Raw genomic sequence first — 26,115 nt, 5'->3', positions numbered from 1 at the left:
ACAGCCCTTCTCTCTAGGACTCCTCCTCCTGTTCTCCTTTCTCCATAACTTTCAAAACGTGGCTTAATTCCACCTCCAGGAAGCCTTCCCAGACCACTCCTGCCCTAATCACTTCACCTTCTCCCGGCCTGCTTAAGTAGCTCACCTGTTCCACTCAACGTCACTTAACAAACCCACAAGATAGCACATAAACTTCCACGTGTTCTTGGAGCATCTCCACATGGGTTTACAAGTATCTTCAGAACAGAGAGAGTGTTTTGCCTGTCTTCCCCGAGTGGAAGCTCTCAGCTGAGCTCCACTGGCTTGTCCCCCTCCCCACCCATCCTTCAGCAAACTGCCCCTCTGCTGCCACCAGTCACAGTCACATTTACCAAGTCAGCTGTGCCTATGCCCAAGCCTCTTCATGCTGGTTCCATTTGTTTTTGTGGTTATAACTGAACTGAACAGCAACTGAAATGTAAGTGCAGAAAGGAAAAGGTTTGATTTCTATGAAAATTAAGTGATCTAGAAAAGCAATTCTGAAATTCTGGTCTTTGAGGACAACCTGGGGTCCCTGAGACCGTTTCAGGAGGGCTGTCAGGTAAAAACTATTTTTATTATAATAATATTAAAATGTTAAAAGCCTTTTCATGCTCATGTTTCAGAGGCTAAATGAAGTGTGGTGAATATAGTGGTCTTGAGTTTTGTAGAGATTTCCAAGGTAAAAGTTTAGGGTATAAACATGTGTGTTTTCAGAGATTAACTCAGTTTATTCTCAGGACTTCAACTGAGTATTTACCAGCAAACTTACATTAGACTTATTATAATCTCTCTATCTCATCATGTAATAAATCACTATTTTGAAATCCTGCAGATCAGCAAAAAATGTAGAAGCAATGCCATTCTGTTCTCTCCTTTTTTAATTTTGGAGAACATTCTCATTAAAATATGCTTTTAATGTTAACATGTAATGACCTTATATTATTTTAAATGAAAAATTTTTTAATTTGCTTTAATTTTTAAAACAGTAAATATCAATAGATTTGGCACATACACAAAAGACAATAATATTAAAGAATCCTAGATCAAAAAGTCTGAGAACTGCTCATCTAGAAAGACAGGTTACAAATGAGGGGAAAAAAGACTAAGTTAGGTGAGTGTATTTAAAAAGTAGATTTCTGCATGTGGAGTCATATGTAACGTCTTTTCACTTCTTTAAGAAAAACTAATAAACGGATATATATGTTTTTACCCAGCAACCTCGCTTCTGAGAATTTCTTCTAGAGTCATAATTACACTTGTAGGAAATGCCATTTGAACAAAGTTATTCACTGCAGCCTCGACATAACAGCAAAATAGACAAAATAATGGAAACAACCCAACCCAAGTTACGGGCTGGGGAGAGAGAGAGAGAGAGGTGACCCATGTATCTTGGTTAAAAAATTATCTCACTTCCATATCCTGAATATTGTGCAGGTGTAATAAAAGAATGACCCAAGGGTTCTATGTGCCCATATGGAAAGATCCTATACAGTTGCTAGGTGAAACAAGCAAGGTGCTAAACAACATGTCTAAAGTGCTACCTTGAACCAACTGTAAGAAAAAGGGGGCAGGGGTACAATGTTTCACTGCCTGCCCGGTATGTTGTGTGTGTACATGTATTGTTGGTTTTTTAACCTTTTGATTTTTGAACTATGTGAACATATAGCCTAGTGAAAAAAATTTAATAAAAGGAAACGTGAAATTGCAGGTGATATGTGTAGGTGTGATTTTTATATACAATTTGCAAGTTTAATTAGAGTACCTAGAAACCCAAAGAAAAGGCCTCTCAGCCCTAAATCAGTTTTGGTGAATAAAGAAAAATAGATGCATATGTTTTTAAAGTAAAATGAATTGTTTAAAACATGGATTGTTTTGGGGCACCTGGGTGGCTTGGTCGGTTAAGTGTCCGACTTCAGCTCAGGTCATGATCTCACAGTCCGTGAGTTCGAGCACCGCGTCGGGCTCTGTGCTGACCGCTCAGAGCCTGGAGCCTGTTTCAGATTCTGTGTCTCCCTCTCTCTCTGCCCCTCCCCTGTTCATGCTCTGTCTCTCCCTGTCTCAAAAATAAATAAACGTTAAAAAAAATTAATAAAAAAAACATGGATTGTTTTAAAACTCCCTACTTTAAGCTGACTTTTTAAAACTACTGAGTGCCTTGACTAAGAGCCCCTAGGGACCCAATGGTAACAAATTCAAGACTGTCACCTTATTCCATCAAACCCCAGCACTCTCCTGGAGGAAGGTAGTTAGGAGGCCTGAGAACACAGTCAGATCTGGACTTTCCAAGGCAGGGAATGTGGTTTCCCACAGCTGGGCATGCCAAGCTCTCTTCAGGCTGATTCTGTGGCCACTCTCCCTCCTGCCCTTCTGGGGGTCCCAGAGAACCCACAGGGAGTTCTGTCTCTGGATGTCAGCTGGGCCCAGTAAGGGGATGTCTCTGGGAGCCTTGGTGACCACAGTAAGGGTAGGTGTCAGAGACCCTGCGGTGAGGCTGCCCTGCTGGCACCCCCGGAGTGCACAAGGCCCCTGGCTGGCAGCAGACTCTGGACTCCTTATCTGCTGGCGTGCCGCCAATCTGCCAGCCTCGAGGTCAGAAAAGTCCCACTGTAGACATCTAGTGAGTCCTGGCTGGGGCCCCAGTGGCATGACCCTTCCACACCCCATCCTCGCATGTCTCAAGGCATTCTGGAAAGAGAAGCAGGACTCCTCCAGAAGACGATGACTGTGCTGTGACTTCTATCTACAAAAGCAAAGGACCTTCCTTCCCCCTAAATAAGCACCAGAGATAACTGGCTCCTTTCCTCTTCATGTTTTTAAGGAAAAGACTAGAATCATCAGCAATTTCATCATTACACTTAGGAATAAAAACAGAACCTGTCTTTGGTCTTCTCCATCAAGCTTCTTGGTCACTAGCAAGCAATGTGACTTGGGAATACCAATTAACCTCTCTAGACCTAGTTTCTTTAGTTGTAAAACAAAGAGACTAGACTGGAAGATTCCCAAAGTCCCTGCAGTTCAACATCCTATTGTCTGTAGTTCTGCAAAATGCCTAAGCATTACTTTCTTCAGGCATCCACTGCAAATAGTTTGAATTATTTTAGCACAGTAGGGAGAAGGAAGTCCCAATTCCCAGACATATACAATCTATTCACAGCACTACCATTTAGATCCCAAGATCCTATGAATATTGTACACGGATTCAGGTTCCTCTGGAATAAAGTGGGTTTGAGCAGGTAGGGAAAAAGGAAGACTGAGCAGGGTTTGAAAAGAGAATGAGCCCAGTGACTGATATATACCCAGTGCCCAGACCCCCAACTCAATGTTAGTCCTTCCAGCCTATTATCAGCGCAGAAAAGGAATACTTCTATTACCTGAAGAAATCAGAGTAGCTCCCAAAACTAAAGGTGGAAAAAAAAAATCTCTTTTCCTTTTGCCCAGTGATTCTGTGGGACAATCTCCAGCAGGGCACAGAAAAGTGGCCTACTCAGAAAGGCAGGGAAATTGTATCCATGTTCCTAAGGAGGAGATGAATCAACACTAAGTCTGAGCTCATACCACTCCTACAACCCAACCTACCTAAAAGCTTCTGGGACCCCTAAATAATCCACCCCATCCCACACAGATGATGATAATGATGACTGTGATGATGACAAACCTCTACCATGTCCCAGGCACAATCACAACATGCTTCACGGCAGGGAGAACAGGCTCACAGAGGTTAGGAAACCTGCTGGAGAGTGACGGAGCCAGGATTTGAACAGATTCATCTAGCTCAAAAGTCCAGAATTTTCCTACCACCTCATACCATCTTTAGTAGAGTGCTGTCTTCTCTGAACTTAACGGAACACAACAGCGTGGCCTCTCTTGCGTTGCTACCTTATTCTTCGTGTCTGGATGTTCTCTCTCCCCATCAAAAGTCTACAGGAGCCAGGCCTCATCCCCTCTTTGCACTTGGCAGTGGCTACTCCAAGGGCTGAGCACAGACCAGGCCCTGTGTACTGGCTAACCAGAGGGGTGAGGATGCACCTGAGAGTCATAGAACCTGCAGTTCTTATTCTTCTTGCCTAAATGACAAAACCAATAATTCCGGTTGGTGCCCTTTAGTCATACTTGCAGACCAATGGAAGAAGGGGTACCACTAGTCTATCTCCTAGCTATCACATGATATATGAAAATTCACCTCTGAGCCTCCAACAAGAAATGGAATATTAGTTTTTAATTCCACCCTATAAAAGTCACAATTCTATGGGGCGCCTGGGTGGCGCAGTCGGTTAAGCGTCCGACTTCAGCCAGGTCACGATCTCGCGGTCCGTGAGTTCGAGCCCCGCGTCGGGCTCTGGGCTGATGGCTCAGAGCCTGGAGCCTGTTTCCGATTCTGTGTCTCCCTCTCTCTCTGACCCTCCCCCGTTCATGCTCTGTCTCTCTCTGTCCCAAAAATAAATAAACGTTGAAAAAAAAAATTTAAAAAAAAAAAGTCACAATTCTGGACATTCTTTCTCTTGCTTCATCATCAAGATCCTCTCAGTTTCTCTGGCTCTTAAGACTTAAGGATTAATCACAGATGTTTTGGATAAAAGATCTATTCTGACCTTAGCACTTACCCCTTCCCAAGATCATAGGGCAAGTTAGAGGAGGAGCTAGGACAGAGACCAGGGTAGCCAGGCCAGTCTCCAGTACATACTACCACCACCACTTCCCAGCAGCCTACCCACGTGGCCTGGGGTTTCCAGGGAAAAATGACTCTAAAGACAAATCCAAACCCAGGGTAAGTCCAGGAAGAAAAGTCAGGTGCAAAGTTGCTCCTGCCCCTATGTTCCTTATGCCCCAGGTGAGCACTCTGCCCTCATCAAATCATGCGTCCTATTGGACACCCAGGCCCTGGCAGACACTAGAGCCTCAAAACCGAAGCCACAACCCCGAGCTGGGAAATTTTTCTTTTACTTTAACTGAACTTCAGAATCGTTCCTGAAACTGCTTGGATGGCTATTTTGTCCCATTGCCCTAACCCACCAAGAGAGGGCAGCCTGAGCTATAGCTCCCAACTTGGTCGGTAGGACCAAAAATAGCTTAAAAACACACACACACACACACAAAAAAAAACCGTGCCCATGGCTAAAGCCAGCTCAGGGTTTATCAGAGTGGCTCCAGTGCCATTCTCCAGCTCCTGCTACTAGTCGGCCGGAAAATCCGCGGCATTTTTTTTCTCCAGCAGGTAGGTGATCTGGCCAGGGTAAGAACACAGTTCCCAGAAAGCAAAGTCCGGAGACCAGTGTCCCATCGGAGCTGCCCCAAGAACTGCCCACCAGATTTGCCCATCTACTCCCTCTGCTTTTTCTGTCCTCCTATCTGCGGGTTTCAGGAAGCCTCTCGGCTTTTTAGTGCGGCTGTCTACGTGCCGAACACCGTTCTCCATCTAGCTCCCACATCCCGCGATCTCCAATCGAAAGGAGTGCAGCTGCGAACCCCCTCCCCTCACCACAAAGTATCCCCCATCGTGGCACCCCAGCCAGGTGTCGCCTCCATCCAGCGTCCGGGCCCATGTGCTGATCCTCCCGGGCGCCTCCCTGCTCTAACCCGAGGCTTCGGAGTCCGGAGACGGGCTCTCGGTCCTCGGCGCCGCCAGGCCCCCACTCCCACCCCCACCCCCACCCGGTGACCCCAAGCGCTGGAGGCGCGCCGCTTGTCGGCTCGATGCCGCACTGTTGGGCACTGCGCGGTCCCGCCGGTACGCACGCTCTCCGCCCTCACCTGAAGCTCAGGCGGACGCCACCGGGGCCCCGCGCAACCTCACAAGCCTGGCCCTCCGGCGGCCCGCAGCGGCAACGGCAGCGGCAGCGGCAGCGGCAGCGGCAGCTCGGTCGGTGCGTCCGCGCGGGTAGCCCGCGTGCCCTCGCCCCCCTGCCTGCGTCCGTCCCCGCCACGACGCGCATGCCCCGCTATATAGCCTGCGCGTCAGCGACAGGGCCCACCCCCGTCCCTGGGCCCCGCCCCACCCTCGCCCCACCCTGCTCTCCCCAGGGCCTGCCACGTGGGGCCCCGGCCCACGATAGGGCGACGTGCGCGAGCTGTCAGCCCGCCGCCCGCTCCACCCGGCCCAGCGCCGGCACCTCGCCGGCCCAGGCGGAGACCTAGCTCTCCGGGATCCTAGGCGGACCAGCTTCATCTTGTAACCGTTCTGCGAATTCCATTCTTCATTCACTTAGGCCCACAGACTGACTCCTTCTTCCTCTGGAAACTCCCATTTAGACCTTTCCCTCTCCACGTGGGAACCTCTTACAACCCGGCCTCCATCCCTTAGCAGTAAGACTGCTACTCACCTAATATGTATGTCTATATTTTAACACTTTTGATTAATGTAAAAAGCTTCTCAACCTCCAACTCAATTCTGAAATGTGCCCTAAAAGGGGACGCCCCATAGACGATGTTTCTTCTCCATATTTCAACCAGCCAAAAGAACAAAAATTAAAATAATTTCCTGTTCAAGTTCCAAGTAAACCATACTATACTCACTTTCCAATTAAATGTCGCACAACCCTTCCCCCCCCTTCCCCCCCCCCCCCCCCCACCAATAATCAGGCTCTTTAAGGGAACCACATTTCTGAATCCCAGTCAGGGAGAAATGTTAATTTGGGGGTGAGGCGTGTCCTAGGAGTCTCCTCCGTTGTGGGATAGTCCTATTGAGATGGATATCAAGTCTCGGAAATGGAAATTTCTTGAGAAAATAAGCCACCCATTAAACGCCCATTGTTCTATTCTGGTGGACATCACGATTATTTCCTCTACAGCTAAGCCAGCTGCCACCTGGGTCTAGGGGACCCACAGGAAAGGTCTAGCAGAACTGTAGCCAGTTGGTATCCAGGTACCAGTTGTAGTTCAATGTCTGGTGCCTAGCTGGCACTTAGTGTCTCTGTGAATTTGCACAGGGAAGGGGCCCCGTATCCCATGCTGCAAATTCTGGAGAGAAGAACCCTCATGCTGGCAGTGCAGACAATCCCTGGAGCATGTAGCAGGGAGAATCCAGAGTTCAGTGGCAGCTTGTTCCTAAGGACTGGGTAGAGAGGGAAAAAGAAAGCCTTGAAACAAAGCCAGAGGAGGCCAGATTGTTTATGCCACTCGTGAAGAGACTAGCCCGGCCCTGGTTTTTCTAAAATTGAATTATTCTCATCCTGCAATTACAGTCAGTGCTCCAGTTGGGTAAGGGGTGGGGTGATAGTCCTCTCATTTTCCAAGTGATTTCAAAGTAATGGTATCTCTTGCAGAATTTCCCTCAGAGCCCCTTCATCTTTGTAATAACCCTTAATATTTGTCCTTCTTGGTTAAACTCAGAGTATTTTTCAGACATTATGTCATCCATTGGGACTTAATCCCATCTCCAATGGGCTGTCAGAAATGGTCCAGTCTATACCATTCCTTCCTTTTCTTAAAGTACTGGAAAGGGAATGAGCAGCTGAGCCAGAGATTAAATCAAACAAGAATGCTTCTAACACATACAGCTCTGAAAAGTTTTTAAGGCTATAAATGCATATTACACAGGGGTGTTAATCTTTTCTTAAACCTGAGGTCCAAAAATAATCCCATGGCTTTTCCAGGCAAGGTGTCAGCACTACACACAGGGAAACAAGGCAAGAAGGCTCCTGTCAGACAGGAGGAGGCAGGACAAGACACCCCACCACAGGGCCTACAACAGCATTTCACTTGTTTGCAACCAGACTGAAGGGTAGAGTTGCCAAAGTCCACCAAAACTGATAAGCTATCAGTAATCCATTAGGGGAATACAATTAATTATTAACATAGCTTAAAATCAAAAGGTTTTAACTCTTCACATCCAGCCCCACACAAAATTCTTCCGGTGAACCGTAAGTCTCTCCTTGTTGCTGAGTAGTACTCAATTTTTTATGCCTGGTGCCATGCTTGGGCCCACAATTCTATATTTCTTTCTGCATAATATGCCTTTTTCCTCTTATGAGCCACATTTCCACTCATTAAAATTCTAACTTTTCAAAGCTACTTCCCTTCAGAAAGCTTCTTGATTCTTCTGTGGCACATTTGACCTATCCTTTCAAACTCTTTTGACTGTAACCCACATTAAAAAATATTTTACACGGCAACTCCAGTATAAATAACATTATAGCAAACAAATGTTTTCCAGAATTTCCCTAATACAATAATACCTTGGTTTGTGAGCATAATTCGCTCACAAATTCTGGAAACATGCTTGTAATCCAAAGCACTTGTATATCAAAGTGAATTTCCCCACAAGAAATAATGGAAACTCAGATGATTTGTTCCACAACCCAAAAATATTCATGTAAAAATGATTACAATAATATAATACAAAATAATAAAGAAAATACAAAATATAAAGAAAAACAAATTAACCCACACTTACCTTGAAAACCTTTGTGGCTGACTTTCACTATCACTAACTGAATCACTGCTATCTATTGGCTCAATGGAATCTTCTTCTTTTCAAGCAACTTTAACAAGGCACTTATCCAATGACACTTGCTTTTGCCTCCTTTTGAGGATTTCGTGGAAATGTGACATTGCGTTGTTGTTAAACAGTTTCATCACTCACACTGCTACAGACTTATTCAGGTGGTGTTTTTCTACAAAATTTTGCAGTTTCCCACATTTTACACAACTCCCTAATATCATTTGAAGTGAGTGATTCTTCCACCTTTTCCCCCTCCTCCTCTGAAGAAGAAATGCAGATGTAGACTTCTTACAAAATCTTGCACTTTTGGCCACTCACAAACTTCCTTCGTACTTCTCAGTGATTTCCTACTTCCACCATAATCATCTCCTTCCTCTTACTGCCTTTCTTTTCAACATTTTTCTGCACGGGGGCCATTGTATACCCTTGCACGGATGTTGACTACAGTACAGTATTAATAAACTCTTGTCATATCCTATATTTAATATAACTGGCAATAAGGCAGCAGAGGAAAGGGTCTATATCTGCAGGCAGCCTGACCTAGAATAAAGCCAAGCATTCTCAAGCTTACTCTTGTATGGAAAAGCAAAGGACTGTCCATAGGTGCTCTGAAGTGACAAAGATACACTAGTGCCAGTTGTGGGCACCTTCCAATGTTCTGAAAACTCACTGATTTCTGCCAAACACTGCAGCCTGAGACAGCATCAGAGCATGGAAGACAATCACCCACAATTCCGCAGCGAGAGACAGAGAAGAACCATTGGCTCAGTTGTGATCATGTGACATTTGGCATCACATCCTGCTCACATTGCAAGACATTACTTTTTATCAAGTTAAAATTTATTAGAAATGTTTGCTCATCTTGCAGAACACTCACAGAATTACCTGCAATCTAAGGTTTCACTGTACATGCAATGTACTGATATTTTATATTTTACTTCAATTTCAAGTTTATTTAGAGAGAGAGAGCAAGAGTGTGTGTGCACATGTGTGTGTGCAAGCAGAGGAGGGGCAGAGACAGAGGGAGAGAGAGAGAATCCCAAGCAGGCTCCACACTGTCAGCGAAGAGCCAGACTCAGGGCTTGAACCCATGAACCCTGAGACCATGACCTGAGCTGAAATCAAGAGTTAGACATTTAACCAACTGAGCCACCCAGGTGCCCCTGCTTCAATTTTTTTTTAAAGTGATAACAAGCCCACTAAATTGATTTCAGGACCCAATATTGGGTTATGATGCATAGAATTAAAATATTTTAGGGGGGCCTGGGTGGCGCAGTCGGTTAAGCGTCCGACTTCAGCCAGGTCACGATCTCGCGGTCTGTGAGTTCGAGCCCCACGTCAGGCTCTGGGCTGATGGCTCAGAGCCTGGAGCCTGTTTCCGATTCTGTGTCTTCCTCTCTCTCTGCCCCTCCCCCGTTCATGCTCTGTCTCTCTCTGTCCCAAAAATAAAAATAAAAACGTTGAAAAAAAAATTAAAAAAAAAATATTTTATATGGTTCAGGCCTGGCTGGCTCAGTCTGTAGAACATGCAACTTCTTAATCTCAGGGTTGTGAGTTTAAGCCTCACATTGGGTATGGAGCCTATTTTAAAAAAACAAAAAAAAACCCACCACATTTTATGGTTTATGGTACTTGCATTTCCCCCTTATTTCAGTTTTATTTCTAACTTACTTTGACCTTAAACTGTCTGGATTATCAAAGATTTCTGCATCTCCTAACATAACATCTTGCATGTAAGAAATTCTCAGCATTTGATGGATGAATGAATAGGCCAGCTCACTAAAAGTTTGAAGTTGGATGATATTTAAGGGAACTAAGCACAAAAACCTGACATTTTCTTGACTATTTCCCTTTTGACAAGGTACCACAGCTACCAGCCAAAAGATATGCAGATTACCCATAGCTGAAGCCAATGAAACAGCCTTGGGGAAGAAACCAGAGAAATAAAACCCCAGCTATGAGCGTGTATAAAATGGGATGGGGACTCAGAAAACAAAAATTCGCTCTGTGGTTTCTGTTGACAAGGTAGGCAACTTGATCAGCAGGGTGGGCCAAAGATCCCCTTTCTACTCCTCAGCTCTCAGAACAGTTGAAAGAGACTGGAGAGAGAAACCAATGACCAGGTAAGATAGTTTCAAGGGGAAAAATGAGTTTTCCATGTTAATTAAAAAAAAAATTTTTTTTTAATGTTTATTTACTTTTGAGGGAAGGAGAGAGAGAGGAGGGGGGAAAGAGAGAGGGAGAGAACGAGTGGCGGTGGGGCAGAGGCAGATGGAGACACAGAAACCAAAGCAGGTTGCAGGCTCTGAGCTGTCAGCACAGAGTCCCACGCGGGGCTTCAACTCACAGGGCTCCAACTCACGGGGCGTGAGATCGTGACCTGAGCCGAAGCTGGACATTCAACCGACTGAGCCACTCAGGCGTTCCAAGTTTTTCATGTTTTTGCATGTTTTAATGAATTTAAGAGGATCAGAGGAAATGTAAGTTTCTGGTTTACCAAAATCATGTCAGAGCACCAGCACTCCACACTCTGTCAGCCAAAAGAGCTAGAATCCTTTCAGCCTCAATCATTTCTGTTCTCATCTAATGCTTTCAGCAGACAAAAGGAAAAAAAAAAAAAAGCCAAATGGTAAAAATAACACTTAAGTAACAACTATAGGAATTTTCCCATTTCGTCTAAGATAACTTAGTTTGTTGGCATACAATTGTTCATAGTATTCCCTTATAATCCTTTTTATTTCTGTCAGGTCAGTAATCCCCTATCTTTCATTCCTGATTTTAGTAATTTGAGTCTTTTCTTTCTTTGCCAAACTAGCTAGAGGTTTGCCCCTTTTTAAATATTTTCAAAATTGATTTTGTTGATTTTCTCTCGTTTTTCTATTCTTTCATTAATTTCTGCTCTGATCTTTATTAGAAAATATCATTGTTTTTGCCCTGTCCCTTGCATGAATGTTTAGCTGGGAAAAGAATCCTAAGTTGATGCTGCATTTTTATTATTCCTTTTGTGTTAAGCATCTATTGTTGAATGATGACAGTCTGCTGCTAGTTTGATGAACTTCATAAGCAATGTCTTTCACCTCTTAACTGTTGCTAAGATTCTGTCTTTAGGGTTCTATAGTTTCACTACAGTACATCTAGAAGTGAATGTGCTTTTCTTTATCCTCAGTTTCTCCAAGTAGAGGATTGATATTTGTCTTGAATTCTGGAAAATCCTACCTTTTCATATTGTGTCACTCATTCTCTAAGCTGCAAGAGCTCCTATCAGACAAACATCAACTTTCTCATTTTCTTTTTTTCCTCCTCCGGTCACTTTTCTTGCATAGTTCCCATTTATACCTCTTTGGGCTGCAATTCAATTGACTTTGCACTTGTTTCCGCAGGGCTCAGCGTCTCTCACCAGTCTGAGCCAATCTTCGTGGTAATTTTTCAGCTTGTGATCCTTCCACATGCTCCTAATATAAATTCAGCCTGCACATACCTACATGTGGCCCAAGCTTTGAGATCTCTCACGAATGCCTTTTTACCCGGAGTTCCTTGCTGCTGATGGTTGGCAGGGACCCTTGACTCCCCTTCTAGATTCCAGCTCTCTTCATCCAAGAGATTTCAGTCCTGGGATCCTGTACCTCATACGGTGTGAGACCGTATCTTCTATCCTTAACTGGAACAAGAATCCTGGGGGCTCCTGCTCCTGCATTTTTGTCTGTATCCCTGGGAGCTGTGTTGGAATCAGCTATTACCATTCTGGCTTCCCTTTCTTTCTTGTACCTTGATATTTTCTTTCCTTTTTCCTTTCCCATTCCCCATTCCATTTCCCCCCAAATTCAGCTACCTAACCAAAGGAAAAAATCTTTTTTTCTATTTTGGCCAACATTTGTCAGTATGGTCAGTTCAGTCTGCCATGTTGCCAGAGGTCTCCCTAGTTTACTCACATAAAAAAAAATATATTTTATTTTTTAGGGCAATTTAAGGTTCACACAAACTGAGTGGAAAGTAGAGATTTCCCATGTACACACAGCTTCCCCCACTACCAATATCCCCTACCAGAATGACCCATGTGTCACAACTGATGAACCTACATTGACACATCATAATCACCCAAAGTCCATAATTTATATCAGGGTTGATGCTTAATGTTTCACATTCTACAGGTTTGGATGAATATATAATGACATCTATCCATCATTACAATATCATACAGAAATGTCCTTGCCCTAAAATCCTTCTGTGCTCTCCCTGTTCATCCCTCTCTCTCCGCAACCCTGATCTTTTCACTGTCTCCATGGTTTTTCCCTTCACCAGAATATTTGGAATCACACAGCATATACCTTTTCAGATTGGCTTTTCAGTTAGTAATAAACATTTAGGTTTCTTCCATGTCTTTTTGTGGCATGATTTTTTTTTCTGCTGAATAATATTCCATTATCTGGATGTACCACATTTTATTTATCCTTTCACCCACTGAAGGACATCTTGGTTGCTTCCAAGTTTTGGCAGTTAACGAATAGAGCTGCTATAAACATCTGCATGCAGGTTTTTGTGTGGACATAAGTTTTCAACACATTTGAGCAAATAGCAAATACCAAGGAGTGTGTGACTGACTGCCAGAGAATATGGTAAGAGTAGGTTTAGTTTTTGAGGAGTCTGGCTAAAGGGTTATCAATTTTGTCTTTTCAGAGAAAGATCCTGAATTCATTGATTTTTTTTTTTTTTTAGTTTCTATTTCATTTATTTTTGCTCTAATCTTTATTATTTCCTTCCTTCTACTGGTTTTCGGTTTTGTTTTCTAGTCCTTTAGGTGTGAAGTTCGGTTGTTAATTTGAATTTTTGTTTCTTGAGGTTGGCCTATATTGCTATAATCTTCTCTCTTAGAACACCTTTTGCTGCATCCCAAAGATTTTGTGTTGCTGTGTTTTCATTTGTCTCTCCATGCATTTTTTAATTTTCTCATTGATTTCTTCTTTGACCAATTCATTGTTTAGTAGCATGTTATTTACCTCCATGTATTTGTGTCTTTTCCAGATTTTTTTCTTGTGGTTGATTGCTAATTTCAGACCATGGTCAGAAAAGATGCACGGCAGGACTTCATCTTCTCGAATTTGTTAAGACTTGTTTTGTGGCCTACCATGTAATCTGTTCTGGATAATGTTCCATGTGCACTTGAAAAGAATGTGTTAGGGGCGCCTGGGTGGCGCAGTCGGTTAAGCGTCCGACTTCAGCCAGGTCACGATCTCGCGGTCCATGAGTTCGAGCCCCGCGTCAGGCTCTGGGCTGATGGCTCAGAGCCTGGAGCCTGTTTCCGATTCTGTGTCTCCCTCTCTCTCTGACCCTCCCCCATTCATGCTCTGTCTCTCTCTGTCCCAAAAATAAATAAACGTTGAAGAAAAAAAAAAAGAAATTAAAAAAAAAAAAAAAAGAATGTGTTATTCTGCTGGAATGTTCTGAATATAGCTGTTAGGTCCACCTGGTCCAATGTGTCATTCAAAGCCACCGTTCCCTTCTTGATTTTCTGTTTGGGTGATCTATCCATTGATCTAAGTGGGGTATTAAAGTCCCCTGCTACCATTATATTACTATCAATTACTTTCTTTATGTTTGTTATCAGTTACTTTATGTATTTGGGTGCCCCCACCTTGGGTGTATATTTACAATTTTTATATCTTCATGATAGATTGTTCCCTTTATGATCATATAGTGTCCATTTATTTTTTAGTTTTTTTAACATTTATTTATTTTTGATAGAAAGAGACAGAGAATGAGCAGGGGAGGGGCAGAGAAAGAGGGAGACACAGAATCCAAAGCAGGCTCCAGGCTGTGAGCTGTCAGCACAGAGCCTCACGTGGGGCTTGAACCCATGAACCCTGAGATCATAACCTGAGCTGAAGTTAGTTGCTCAACCGACTGAGCCACCCAGGCGCCCCATATCGTGTCCATTTTTGCTTAAAATTTTTTTTTAACTGGAACAAAGCACACATAACCTTTGCTACTTTAACCATTTTATTATTTTAAGTAATCTCTACCCCCAATGCGGAGCTCGAACTCACAAGATCAAGAGCATGCTCCACCAACTGAGTCAACCAGGCAGCCCCTTGACTTTTATTAGTCTTTCTTTTAAAGTCTATTTTGTTTGATGACAAGTAGTGTTATGACAGCTTTCTTTTCACTTCCATTTGCATGATAAATGCTTCTCCATCTCTTCACTTTCAGCCTGCAGGTGTCTTTAGGTCTGAAGTTAAGTCTCTTCTAGGCAGTATACATGGATCTTTTTTATACATTCAGTGTTACTTCTTTTGGAGTGTATGTAAAAAAACTGCCAAACTGTCTTCCTAAGTGGTTGTACCATTTTGCATTCCTACCAGCAATGAACAGAAGTTTCAATTGTTCCATATATCTTTGTCAGTGTTCTGGATTTTGGCCATTCTACTGGGTGTGTATCTTGTTTTAATTTGTAATTCTGTACTGACATGTGATGCTCAGCATCTTTTCATATACTTATTTGCCAAGTGTATATCTTTTTTTTTTAAGTTTTTAATGTTTATTTTTGAGAGAGAGAGACAAAGTGTGAGTGGGGGAGGGGCAGAGAGGGAGACACAGAATCGGAAGAAGGCTCCAGACTCTGAGTTGTCAGCACAGAGCCTGACGACGGGCTCGAACCCATGAACTGTGAGATCATGACCCGAGCCGAAGTCAGATTCTAAACCAACTGGGCCACCTAGGCGTCCCTACCAAGTATATATCTTTAATGAGAAGTCTGGTCATGTCTTTTGCCCAATTTTTAATCTGGCTGTTTGTTTTCTTCCTATTAAGAGTTCTTTGTATATTTTGGATAAGTCTTTTACCAATATTTTTGGCAAATACTTTCTCCTAGTCTATGGGTCATTTTCTCATTCTCTTGATTTTCCTCATTTTTTAAAGAAACAAAATAAATCCAGACAGGAAAACTAAGAAACTCAGATAAAGCTAGGTATGGAGCCACAAAGTGAAAGTAGGGTCTTCTCCAATAATCTCAAATCACTGAGAAATTTCAGGCACAAATTTTGTTTTCAATGTAGAAAGACAGTCATTTAAAAAACTTCTTCCTTTTTCACATCATTCAACAAAATGTTGCCCAATGAAAAGGGCCCTATGACATTGTACAGAAACTAGGTTCTGTCTAGGGGTGGCTAGATGGTTCAGTCCGTAGAGCATGTGACTCTTGATCTGGGGTCATGAGTTCAAGTCCCATGTTGGGCAAAGAGCCTACTTTTTAAAAAATTGGTTCTCTTGAGAATGAGTTCAAGAAGCACTGCACCATTTCAGAATGGAGTTTCTAAATAAACTGAAAGAGATGTAGTAGTGAAGCAAGCAACCAGGGTGCTTTGGGAAGGTATTTTTTTTTTTTAATTTTTTTTTTTCCAACGTTTATTTTTATTTTTGGGACAGAGAGAGACAGAGCATGAACGGGGGAGGGGCAGAGAGAGAGGGAGACACAGAATCGGAAACAGGCTCCAGGCTCTGAGCCATCAGCCCAGAGCCCGACGCGGGGCTCGAACTCACGGACCGCGAGATCGTGACCTGGCTGAAGTCGGACGCTTAACCGACTGCGCCACCCAGGCGCCCCTGGGAAGGTATTTTTAAGGGGGTACAGACACACTGTAAAGTATATGGAAAGAAGGGCAAGCATTAGAATAAGGGGAGAGAAGAGGCCACTCTTGGAGCTTTCACATAGGCTAATAGAAACTGTCTGATGGGAAAACAGATTTGAAAAACAACACATACACACACACCCCTCAATTGTCCCAGAAGTAAGACTATTAGTCTTATTTTCCAAGAAATGTTACTACTAGATCACAGTGAAATTACCTAATATTACTGAAGCTGCACCTTGCTTGCTGAGTAATAAATCAGTAATTCTAACAAATGCTATACAGCTCTACAAAGGAAAAGAACTATATCAATATATCAACAGCACTATTTCAAACACAACTACATGTTTATACAAATTTGTTTTTATTTATTTCCCACCCCACAGCCCAATCATTGCACATTAAGACTGAAAAAAAAAGCAAGAGAACAGGAATAAAAAGTGAAGAAATTTTGTATTATATTCAAGCATTTGTTTTTTCTGATTATATAAGAGAAAATGAGTATTAGGAAATCCAACTTCAAAAGAGAAATCAAAATGCTTCCACAGAGAATCAGAAAGCTGATCTGTTGAGACGGAGACCAGTGGTCCAATTTGTTTGATTCAGTGGGTTTTAAATTCCAGGCTTTAGCCTTGCCCTATGTCCCACACTCTAAATGAAACTAGGAGTGCACTTCAGGACTAGCAACACTCATTCAAAGTTCCTCAACCTCTGTGGGGCACTGCAACAAACTGAAAACTTGCTTACTTTTATTCTTCTAAGGAGTTTTAAGCTAAAGTTTCTCTTCTCAGACACTATTATATAAAATGGGAGTTTCTGCTTTGTCCCCTCCCTGCCATCACACCAAAAAATAAATAAATAAATACAAATTTGAAATGGGTAAATAAAATTGGCGTTTAAAACCAGTTAAAGCAAGTTAAAACTGAATTAACCCTGAAGGGGTCAGAGGATTTTAAAACAGGGAAAAATAAACACAAAAAAACCCCACAGACATATTGACAATTTTCTAAGCTGAAATGTCTGGACTCTGGCAGGAGTGTCATGTTTTCCAAAGCTGACTTTTGGAAATCTTAAGCTGGATTCAGAAAAATTCCTAACAATATGAGCCAACAGCCAGGAATAGGTTATTGAGCAAGGGAAATGAGTGATTCCATTTACAAACACATCAACGAAAAGAAGGCCACACATCCAGGAAAAAGGTTTAAGAAAGACTCACTCCATCATGAATCTTCCTAGCTGTTGAATTTCACCGTGTTCTGATTCTTAATTTAAAAGCTGAAACTTTATTAAAGATCAATAACAAAGAGCCAATGTGTGGGGCGTGGGGTGGGTGGGGGAGGTGGTATAGGAAGAAATCAACATGGTACACTGTAAAGCAACTAAAATATACAGAAAAAAACTTCATCTGGCCTTTCTCAGGAGGCCAAGGAATGGCTAAATGCCCCTTTCAAAGTTTCAAAGCCAACTCAAGGCACAGGTGTCATAAACTCAATTCCCAGACAAGATTAGGTCAGTAGGACTTGACTACGCCACCAGCTGGTTTTACTACGTGCCTTTCACACTTACCAGCAATCACAATATCTAGAAAAACTTTGCCTCACAGGTGTTTTTACTACCTTTCTCAGTTGCCCAAATAAAGTAACTCTCTACTTCAAGAAACTTGGAATGACTTCATTCATTATCACCTCTGGCACAGAAATAGGAAGTGCTTAGTAAGCATAACTTACAAGGTGTAACTGCTGTTTCTGCAGGTTTCCACAGCTCATGTTGGCTATGGGGGCTTTTAGAGGTTCCCTTGTATTCACCCCCTCCATATATACAGGACCTGTACTGCCACCACTTGCTCTACAAAGGCAACAAGGAAATTTCCAGCTGATATTTAGAAATGGAACTTACTTCTTGGTGATATCAGGTATAAAAGAGAAAAAAAAGAAAAAAGAAATCTTATTCTACCAGGTTGGTAAAAACACACACACACACACACACACACACACACACACACACACACAACAACCCACCACCAACACAAAAACCCCTTGGGTCCCTCTTGATCCTGCCTGAGTTGCAGCTGAGTTCAGAAGTCTAATCTCCCTAAGCACCCATATCCTGGCTGCCCAGTCACAGGAAGAACAGGTTTTCGCACAGCTGGATGGCTGGTTCATGATGCAAGATCTGTCCTGACAGAAAAGCTAGCTTGTGGGCATACTTGCAGGGAGCTGGGACTCTGATGGTGCCAGGCCAGTTCCAGTACATGTGGCACAGCTTGAAAGTCAACCTGTAGGCCAAGAAGAAAATAGGATCCAAATCACTCTCCACCTTTAATTTTGGGACATGATTAGGTACTAATGGGTGTATGACACACAGCATGCTTTCCAGAAAACTGGGGAACTAAGAAATACATGATGCAACTTTTGGGAATCATTACTTTTAAGTGGAATTATTTCATTTCATTTCTATTTGTAAGTAAGAGGACATGGGTAAATTCCCTCACTTTGGGTACCCTCATTTTTAGACTGAAACAAGGAAAACAACAGAATTTTTTTTTTTTTTTTGCCTCAAGAATAGGCTGAAGAATGCGTTAAGTACCCCAGCAAAGTACTGAAATAATCTGAGCCCGATGACATTGGGTCTCAAAACTGGCTGTGTGTTGTAATTATCCAGAGTAGTTTCTTTTCTTAAAAGAATTATTTTTTAAAAAAATGTTTGGGGCACTTGGGTGGCTCAGTTGGTTGAGCTTCTGACTTCGATTCATGGGTTTGAGCCCCGTGTCAGGCTCTGCTCTGACAGTGCAAGCCTGCTTGGGATGCTCTCTCTCTCCTCTCTCTGCCTCTCCCCAGCTCATACTTTCTCTTTCTCAAAAATAAATAAATAAGGGGCACCTGGATGGCTCAGTCAGTGGAGCATCTGACTTCAGCTCAGGCCATGATCTCACAACTCGTGGGTTTGAGCTCCACATTGGGCTCTGTGCTGACAGCTCAGAGCCTACAGCCTGCTTTGGATTCTGTGTCTCCCTCTCTCTCTCTTCCCCCCCCCCCCCGCCCCTACACTCTGTCTCTCTCTCTCTCTCTCTCTCTCTTAAAAATAAATAAACATTAAAAAATTGAAAAATTGTTTTAAGTAAAATAAACAAAATTTTAAAAATGTTTACCTATTTTGAGAGAGAGAGAAAGAATGTGTGCAAGCACATGCAAGTGAGCAGAGGAGGGCCAAAGAGAGAGAATCCCAAGCAGCCTCCCTGCTGTCAGCACAGATCGGATGTGGGGCTTGATTTCATGAACTATGAGATCATGACCTAAGCAGAAATCAAAATTCAGACTCTTAACCAGCTGAGTCACCCAAGCACCCCCAGAGCAGTTCTTTTTTTTTTTTTTTTTTTAACGTTTATTTATTTTTGAGACAGAGAGAGACAGAGCATGAACGGGGGAGGGTCAGAGAGAGGGAGACACAGAATCTGAAACAGGCTCCAGGCTCTGAGCTGTCAGCACAGAGCCCGACGCGGGGCTCGAACTCACGGACCGCGAGATCATGACCTGAGCCGAAGTTGGCCGCTTAACCGACTGAGCCACCCAGGCGCCCCCAGAGCAGTTCTTAAAATACGAATGCCTAAGAATGCTTGGGGTAAAGCCTGGGCATCAGCTTTACCAATGTTTTGTTTTAAGCTCTTCAAGTAATTTTAAAGTGCATAGGAATTACCAATCACTCTTCAAAAAAAATACCATTATGAAAGACATGAAAAAAATTAAAGGGTAAATATTCCAGTCAGGTGGCAGTGACCCCATCTTAGCTAGTTGGCCATGATTAATTATGAGAAAGAGTAAGTTATTGGTCAGCTCACCTCTGCATGTGATCAGGACTCAGGTTTGCAGTGTTGAGAACACAGACATAATGGGTAGGAATGCCACAACCCTGCCGTACGTGATGGGCAAGAAGGTAGAAGTCCACCCTAGGAAGGAAAAAGTACAAAGAAATGATATGGTCAGATTTGGCCAAAGAGAGCTGAAAAAGATCTTGGTGATCATTTTGCCTCCTTCACCCAAGGCTCAGAGAGGTCAAATGACTGGATCAAGGATACACACAGACCAAACCATATTACAGCTCAGGAATCTGGACTCAACAGTATATGGTATTAGAGGGGTACCTGATTGGCTCAGTTAATAGTGTGTGACTCTTCATCTCAGAGTTGTAAGTTTGAGTCCCACATTGAGTGTAAAATTACTTAAAATTGTTAAGAAAAAAAAAAAAAGGGGGATTGGTAGCAGAAACTACCAAATCTGTGTGCAGGAAGTTAAAAGTATACATAATCTTAGGAAAAGAATGTGCGTTCAATATTTTATACTTAAGAGGTAAAAGATTTATTGTTGGTTTGTTCTTCAGTTGTTTTGAAAATATTTTATGACCATAAAATCTCTGAGGATTCCATTCCACATCTCTCTAGTCAACCTCCCCATTCCAATACCCAAGGAACAAATAACCCCTCCAACCTATTCTTGCTGAAATATAATGTTTTCCCCACTTACCACTCACAGCTTGTTATGGTATGATCTACCACAGTTCCAGGGGAGGGAGTCACAAAGTGCTCAGTAGCAGCCAGGTACAAATTGGTACTGACTTTCTTCTGAACTACAAATACTACCATCTTGGGCTGATAATTCTCAAAAGCTTCAAAACACTTCTGTAGCTGAGGAATCTCATAGTTGGCAACTGTCTTTAGTTGGCCATCAGACACTCCGTCACGGTATACCACAATCTTCTCTGGGAGACAGTGGTTCACCTGAAACGACACCCTCCTGAGGTGAACTATGGAGTCTGGGGTTGATGACCGCAGGCAGTATGAAGCTCACTCAGCACACAGCTTGGCAATCTGGCAGTAGGTCCCTCTGACAGCTGGGCCCAAAGCCACCATGTCAGAAGGGAAGGGAGGAAAAGCTTCTAGTCATTTCTAGACTTCCTCAGGGTAGTAAAACAGACCTGGTACAGCAAAAGTGTTATAAACCATGAAAGTAAAATAAGCCAGTGATGAGTCACATACATAAGGCCCATACTCAAAAAATATGAACAAAGTTGAAAGAAATGGTAGGAAAATTATGGGATGAATCAACCTTCCTTTGACTCGTATTTCACATGAATTACCATTTAGACAAAGAACAAGGTAAGTGTTAGAGAAATTCTAACATAGGACTGCACAACCCACAGATCCATCTTCTTCACATTTTTATGTACAAGCAACATCTAAAGTTGCTAACAAGTGAAAGGATCCCTTACAAAATATTATCCTACAATCAGGTATAATGTGAAACATTTTTACTAAATAATTAAAATTAGCATACAGTTATGGTAAATTATCCATGGATCAAATTTGGATGCTGGGTTCAATCAGTTTGAAGAATAATGCTTTTCCCATTTAGAGAATATAATTATGTTCTAGCTGTGTTTGATTTCAATAGTTCAAGAGAATAAGCTGTTCTTTTTTTTTTCGGGAGAGAGAGAGAGAGAGAGAGAGAGAGAGAGAGAGAGAGAGAGAGAGAGAGAGAGAATATGCTCATGTACACAGGCAGGGGAAGTGCAGAGGGAGAGGGGGAGAGAGAATCTTAAGTAGGCTCCACACCCAGCCCTGAGCCTGACACATGATTCTATTTCACAACCATGAAATCATGATCTGAGCTGAAATCAAGAGTCAGATGCTTAACCGATTGAACCACCTAGGTGCCCCTAAGCTGTTCTAACTTTAAACTAGAAGTTCCCTGAAAAGTGCTTTAGTTTAGTCCACAGTCCGTAAGTGGTAGTTTGATTCTAATCAAGTCGTATAGGTTATTCACAATTCCCCTCAGAAACCTAAATTATTACTGAATTAAATATATATACACTATACATTCTTTATACATTTACTCTTTTTAAGTTTCAATTCAAAGAATCCTATTTTTTTTAAATGCTCTATTTATTTTTAAAAAAAAAATTTTTTTTTTCAACGTTTTTATTTATTTGTGGGACAGAGAGAGACAGAGCATGAACGGGGGAGGGGCAGAGAGAGAGGGAGACACAGAATCGGAAACAGGCTCCAGGCTCTGAGCCATCAGCCCAGAGCCTGATGCGGGGCTCGAACTCACGGACTGCGAGATCGTGACCTGGCCGAAGTCGGACGCTTAACCGACTGCGCCACCCAGGCGCCCCAAATGCTCTATTTATTTTTGAGAGACAGAGAGAGAGAGAGGAAGAAAGAGCGTTGAGTGGGGGAGGGGCAAAGAAAGAGGGGGACAAAGGATCCAAAGTGGACTCTGTGTTGACAGCAGAAAGCCTGACGTAGGGCTCAAACTCACAAACCATGAGATCATGACCGAGCCAAAGTTGGATGCTTAACCTACTGAAACACCCAGGCGCCCCAAGCATCCTTTTTTCTTAAAAAAAAAAATGGTTATTTGAGGCACCTGGGTGGCTCGGTTGTTAAGTGTCCAACTTTGGTTCAGGTCATGATCTCACAGCTAGTGGGTTCCAGCCCCGTGTCAGGCTCTGTGCTGACAGCTTCAGATTTTGTGTCTCCATCTCCCTCTGGCCCTCCCCTGCTCATACTCTGTCTCTCTCAAAAATAAATAAACATTAAACAAAAATTTTTTAAATGTTTATTTTTGAGAGAGAGAAAAAGTGGGGAAGAGTCAGAAAAAGGGAGAAAGAGTATCCCAAAAATCTGCGCTTACAGCGCAGAGCTGGACACAGGGCTTGATCTCACAACCATAAGATCATGACCTGAACTGAAATCAAGAGTCAGACACTTAATTGACTGAGCCACCCAGGTGCCCCCAAAGAACGCTTTTTAAAAAAATGTTTATTTTATTACGTATTTTGAGAGAAAGAAAGAGAGAGAGAAAGAGTGTGCATATGCAAGTGGCAAGGGGACAGAGAGAAGGAGAGAGAGAATTCCAAGCAGGCTCTAGGCTGTCAGCACGGAGCCCAATGTAGGGCTCGATCCCATGAACCGTGAGATCATGACCTGAGCTGAAATCAAGAGTCAGAACCTCAAACGACTTGAGCCAACTAGACGCCCCTCAGAGAATCCTTTTTAAAAATAATCCCCTAGAATCTTGCTGAAGTTAAAGCTCAGAATTTCAAATATTTTTATAAATGTGCTTTTGAGACACCTCAAGTATTACATTTACAAATGTGTAATTCACCTCACAGTCCCAAACTGTAATTATTGCTCTTGTTTGTATGACTTTTCTGTTTTTGTGTTGTCTTTGGCTGTCCAGAATCTATTCTATCATTTTTAGTAAGAACGTTTAGTTTCCTTCTCCCCCCAACAGGATAGGTCTGCTGGGACTATTAATTGAGGTGCCTTCCCCTAATCCAGGATATCTCAACACTCATGATCTATGGAGCTAGATTATTCTGTTTTGAGGGGCTGACAATGTTTAGAAGTATTCCTGGCCTCTACCCACTAGATGCCAGTAGCAATCGCCCCCCACTAAAAATGCTTCTAGACATTGCCCACTGGGAGGACATAACAGCCACCAGCTGAGGACCACTGCACTAATCAAAGGACATAAAGATGACCCAAGTTATGCCAACATAATGCGCCTCCTTGCTTTGAATCTTGAGCAGATAATGAAAATCACTTGGAGTATGGTCCCTCTGTGGTGGTGTCTCTTTAGGTCCCTGCGTCTGGAACTCCAGGAGCTACCCTGACTCCTGTCCATTTCCCAGTTTGATGTTAAGCCTTCTCACCAATCATCTGAGACTCTCCATGATTTTACCAATTAATTCTCACTTTGCTAAAGCTAACACATTTCTATGACTTCTCAAAGACCCCTTACTGATACACTATGTTAAAAGGTAGATACCAGGGGTACTTAGATCAGGAAGAAACCGTCATTTCAGAGAAGGAAACAGAGTGGCAGTCCAATGGATCTGGGGTCAGGAGACCTGGGACTGAGTATGATTCTGCTGTTCCTTGGCTATGATCTCAGAATACTGTTTCCTCAGTTGAAAAATGGAGATAAACCACCACCTTACCTTCTTGTCAGAGTTGTTAAGGGGGATAAAGTAAAAAATATACACAGTTGACTCTTGAACAACATGAGTTTGAACTGTGTGGGTCCACTTATATGTGAATTTTTTCAATATAGTACATTACTGTAAATGCATTTTCTCTTCTGTATGATTTTCTTAGTATTTTTTTCTCTTATTTTATTGTAAGAATGCAACATATAATGCCTTTAGCATACAAAATATGTGTTTCATCTACTGTTTATGTTATTGGTAAGGCTTCTGGTCAACAGCAGGCTATTAGTAGTTACTTTTTTGAGAAGTCAAAAGGTATACAGTTTTTTGACTGCATGGGGGGTAAGTACTCCTAGCCCTTGCATTGTTGAACAGCCAACTGCATATATTTTTAAAAGTTGTTCAGAATGCACTAGATTAAGGAAATACAGATATTCCAAAGCATCGAGAAGTAACATAACGAGATAAATGGAGTGAAAAATAGAATCAAATTCATCTGAAGTATTCACTGACATCACCTCTTTCTTTAAAATTTGCTAAGCAACCACTCAGTGTGAGATACTATACTTGGCCCTATAATATAAGCTGCCAGTAGAAGTGAAAGATGATTCCTGTTATCAAGGAGCTTAAAAATCTAGTAATAGTCAACAATGGTAACTCTTCTAGGTCATCTAATCCGTACTCTTTCATTTCATAAATGGTTAAGATTAGGGTCTAGACAAGGGTCAGGATATAAGACAAATCACAATATTGAAACATAAATGTTAAATGTGTATTATTAAACCACTTCAGTACAAGAGTAAATAAATTAATAAATTAATGAGTACCTTGAAAGCAGGACTGTGCCTGTTTGACTTGTATTGCTAGCACTGAGTACGATGGCAAGGACCAAGTAGAAAATAAATATCTGCTGAAAGTTTGAGATGTTCTTTTAGGCATGGCTCCATTCGTTCATAAAATAAACACTTAATGCCATTACATTCAAGCAATTGTGTTAGTCTCACAAAATTAAAAAATTACTTTGATACAATCCAAATGTTCATGGAACTCAAATTAGAACTGGAGAGACAGACACATAAAGTAAATGTTTGCAACAAATTACAAATAACATAATAAAGATAACATTTGTTGTCTGCAGGGAAAAGTCAACATTATGCCTCAGGAAAAGGTGTAATGAAAGAATCAGCAGATAATTCAGGCAGCAAAGAAGGGTAAAAGGTTTCCAGGCATAACATAAGCAAAGGCCTAGATTGTGGCTGGACAAGGGGTAAGAAAACAACTAGAGACCACTATATTATCAGTCATACATTTGAAAACTACTCTGGCAACCATCTACAAAACAGATCAAAGATGATTAAGAATGAGTATTAGGACCAGATCACTTCCAGTTGAGGATGTCAAATGAGAACACTGAAACCCTTCACTCTTATGGTAACACCACAAAAATCAAAATAATATAAAAATCACACTTACATATGGGACTATCAAAGACCAGTGGAAGCAAGAAAGCCTCGATGAACTTGAACAGAGAGGAGCCTTCAAAAAGGAGCAGTGAATTTCTGAAGCATCCATGAGACAAATGACAAGAGTGAATGTGGGTAGCAGGAAGAGGCGGCCTGAGGTTGCAGAAACTTTACCAAGAACAGACAAGACTGACAGGATTCTGGGGAGATGGCAGAGGAGGAAGAAAAGGACATTCTCTCCCCACCTAGATAACAAATGTACTAGCAGAATCTGTCTGATGTGAATAATTTTGGAACTCTGGAGTTTGTTGAAGGCTTGCAATTTCCCAGGGAAGATGTGGACAGTGAACTGCGGTTAATTTCCACTCTTGGTACAAAAGCTGTCCTATACCTATGCTCACCCACACTGCAGGGCCCTGTCCTACAAACACTGGGATCTGTTCTCTGAGTGCTGCTTCTGATCACAGAAGTGCAGACAAAGAGGCTGGCAGCCATTCTTGTTGCATCTAACTCTCCAGCTGAAGTGACTTCCAGGGTATTTAATGGGCAAGTGCCATCCTCCCCTGACCCTTCATTTTTCTCT

At 42.3% G+C, this 26,115-nt stretch overlaps 2 protein-coding genes across 3 annotated transcripts in view; both read right to left on the bottom strand.

Moving 5' to 3' along the window:
• The window catches only part of SLC39A14 (solute carrier family 39 member 14), a 45,823-nt gene extending 39,993 nt beyond the window's left edge, over positions 1–5,830 (bottom strand). Inside the window, exon 1 of the mRNA XM_047091981.1 lies at positions 5,770–5,830. The gene's annotated coding sequence lies outside the window, so the exon portion shown is untranslated. The remainder of the gene's footprint in view (positions 1–5,769) is intronic.
• Positions 5,831–18,152: 12,322 nt separating this feature from the next.
• Positions 18,153–26,115, bottom strand: part of PIWIL2 (piwi like RNA-mediated gene silencing 2) — a 75,533-nt gene continuing 67,570 nt past the window's right edge. The window contains exons 20-22 of one of the 2 annotated variants that reach the window (XM_047092154.1): positions 20,598–20,851; positions 19,916–20,023; positions 18,153–18,355 (exon numbers count right to left, since the gene is read on the bottom strand). In XM_047092154.1, coding sequence (XP_046948110.1) covers positions 18,199–18,355; positions 19,916–20,023; positions 20,598–20,851 — 519 coding nt within the window. In that variant the 3' untranslated portion in view covers positions 18,153–18,198. The remainder of the gene's footprint in view (positions 18,356–19,915; positions 20,024–20,597; positions 20,852–26,115) is intronic. The other variant, XM_047092155.1, reaches the window with a different exon arrangement.

The sequence above is a fragment of the Lynx rufus genome, unplaced genomic scaffold, assembly GCF_022079265.1.
Source record: "Lynx rufus isolate CCGP_SWC_20201006 ecotype Redwood Valley unplaced genomic scaffold, mLynRuf1.p SCAF_3, whole genome shotgun sequence".
Taxonomy (NCBI): domain Eukaryota; kingdom Metazoa; phylum Chordata; class Mammalia; order Carnivora; family Felidae; genus Lynx; species Lynx rufus.
The sequence above is the reverse complement of the archived record's forward strand: the minus strand, read 5'-3'. Positions and strand labels throughout refer to the sequence as shown.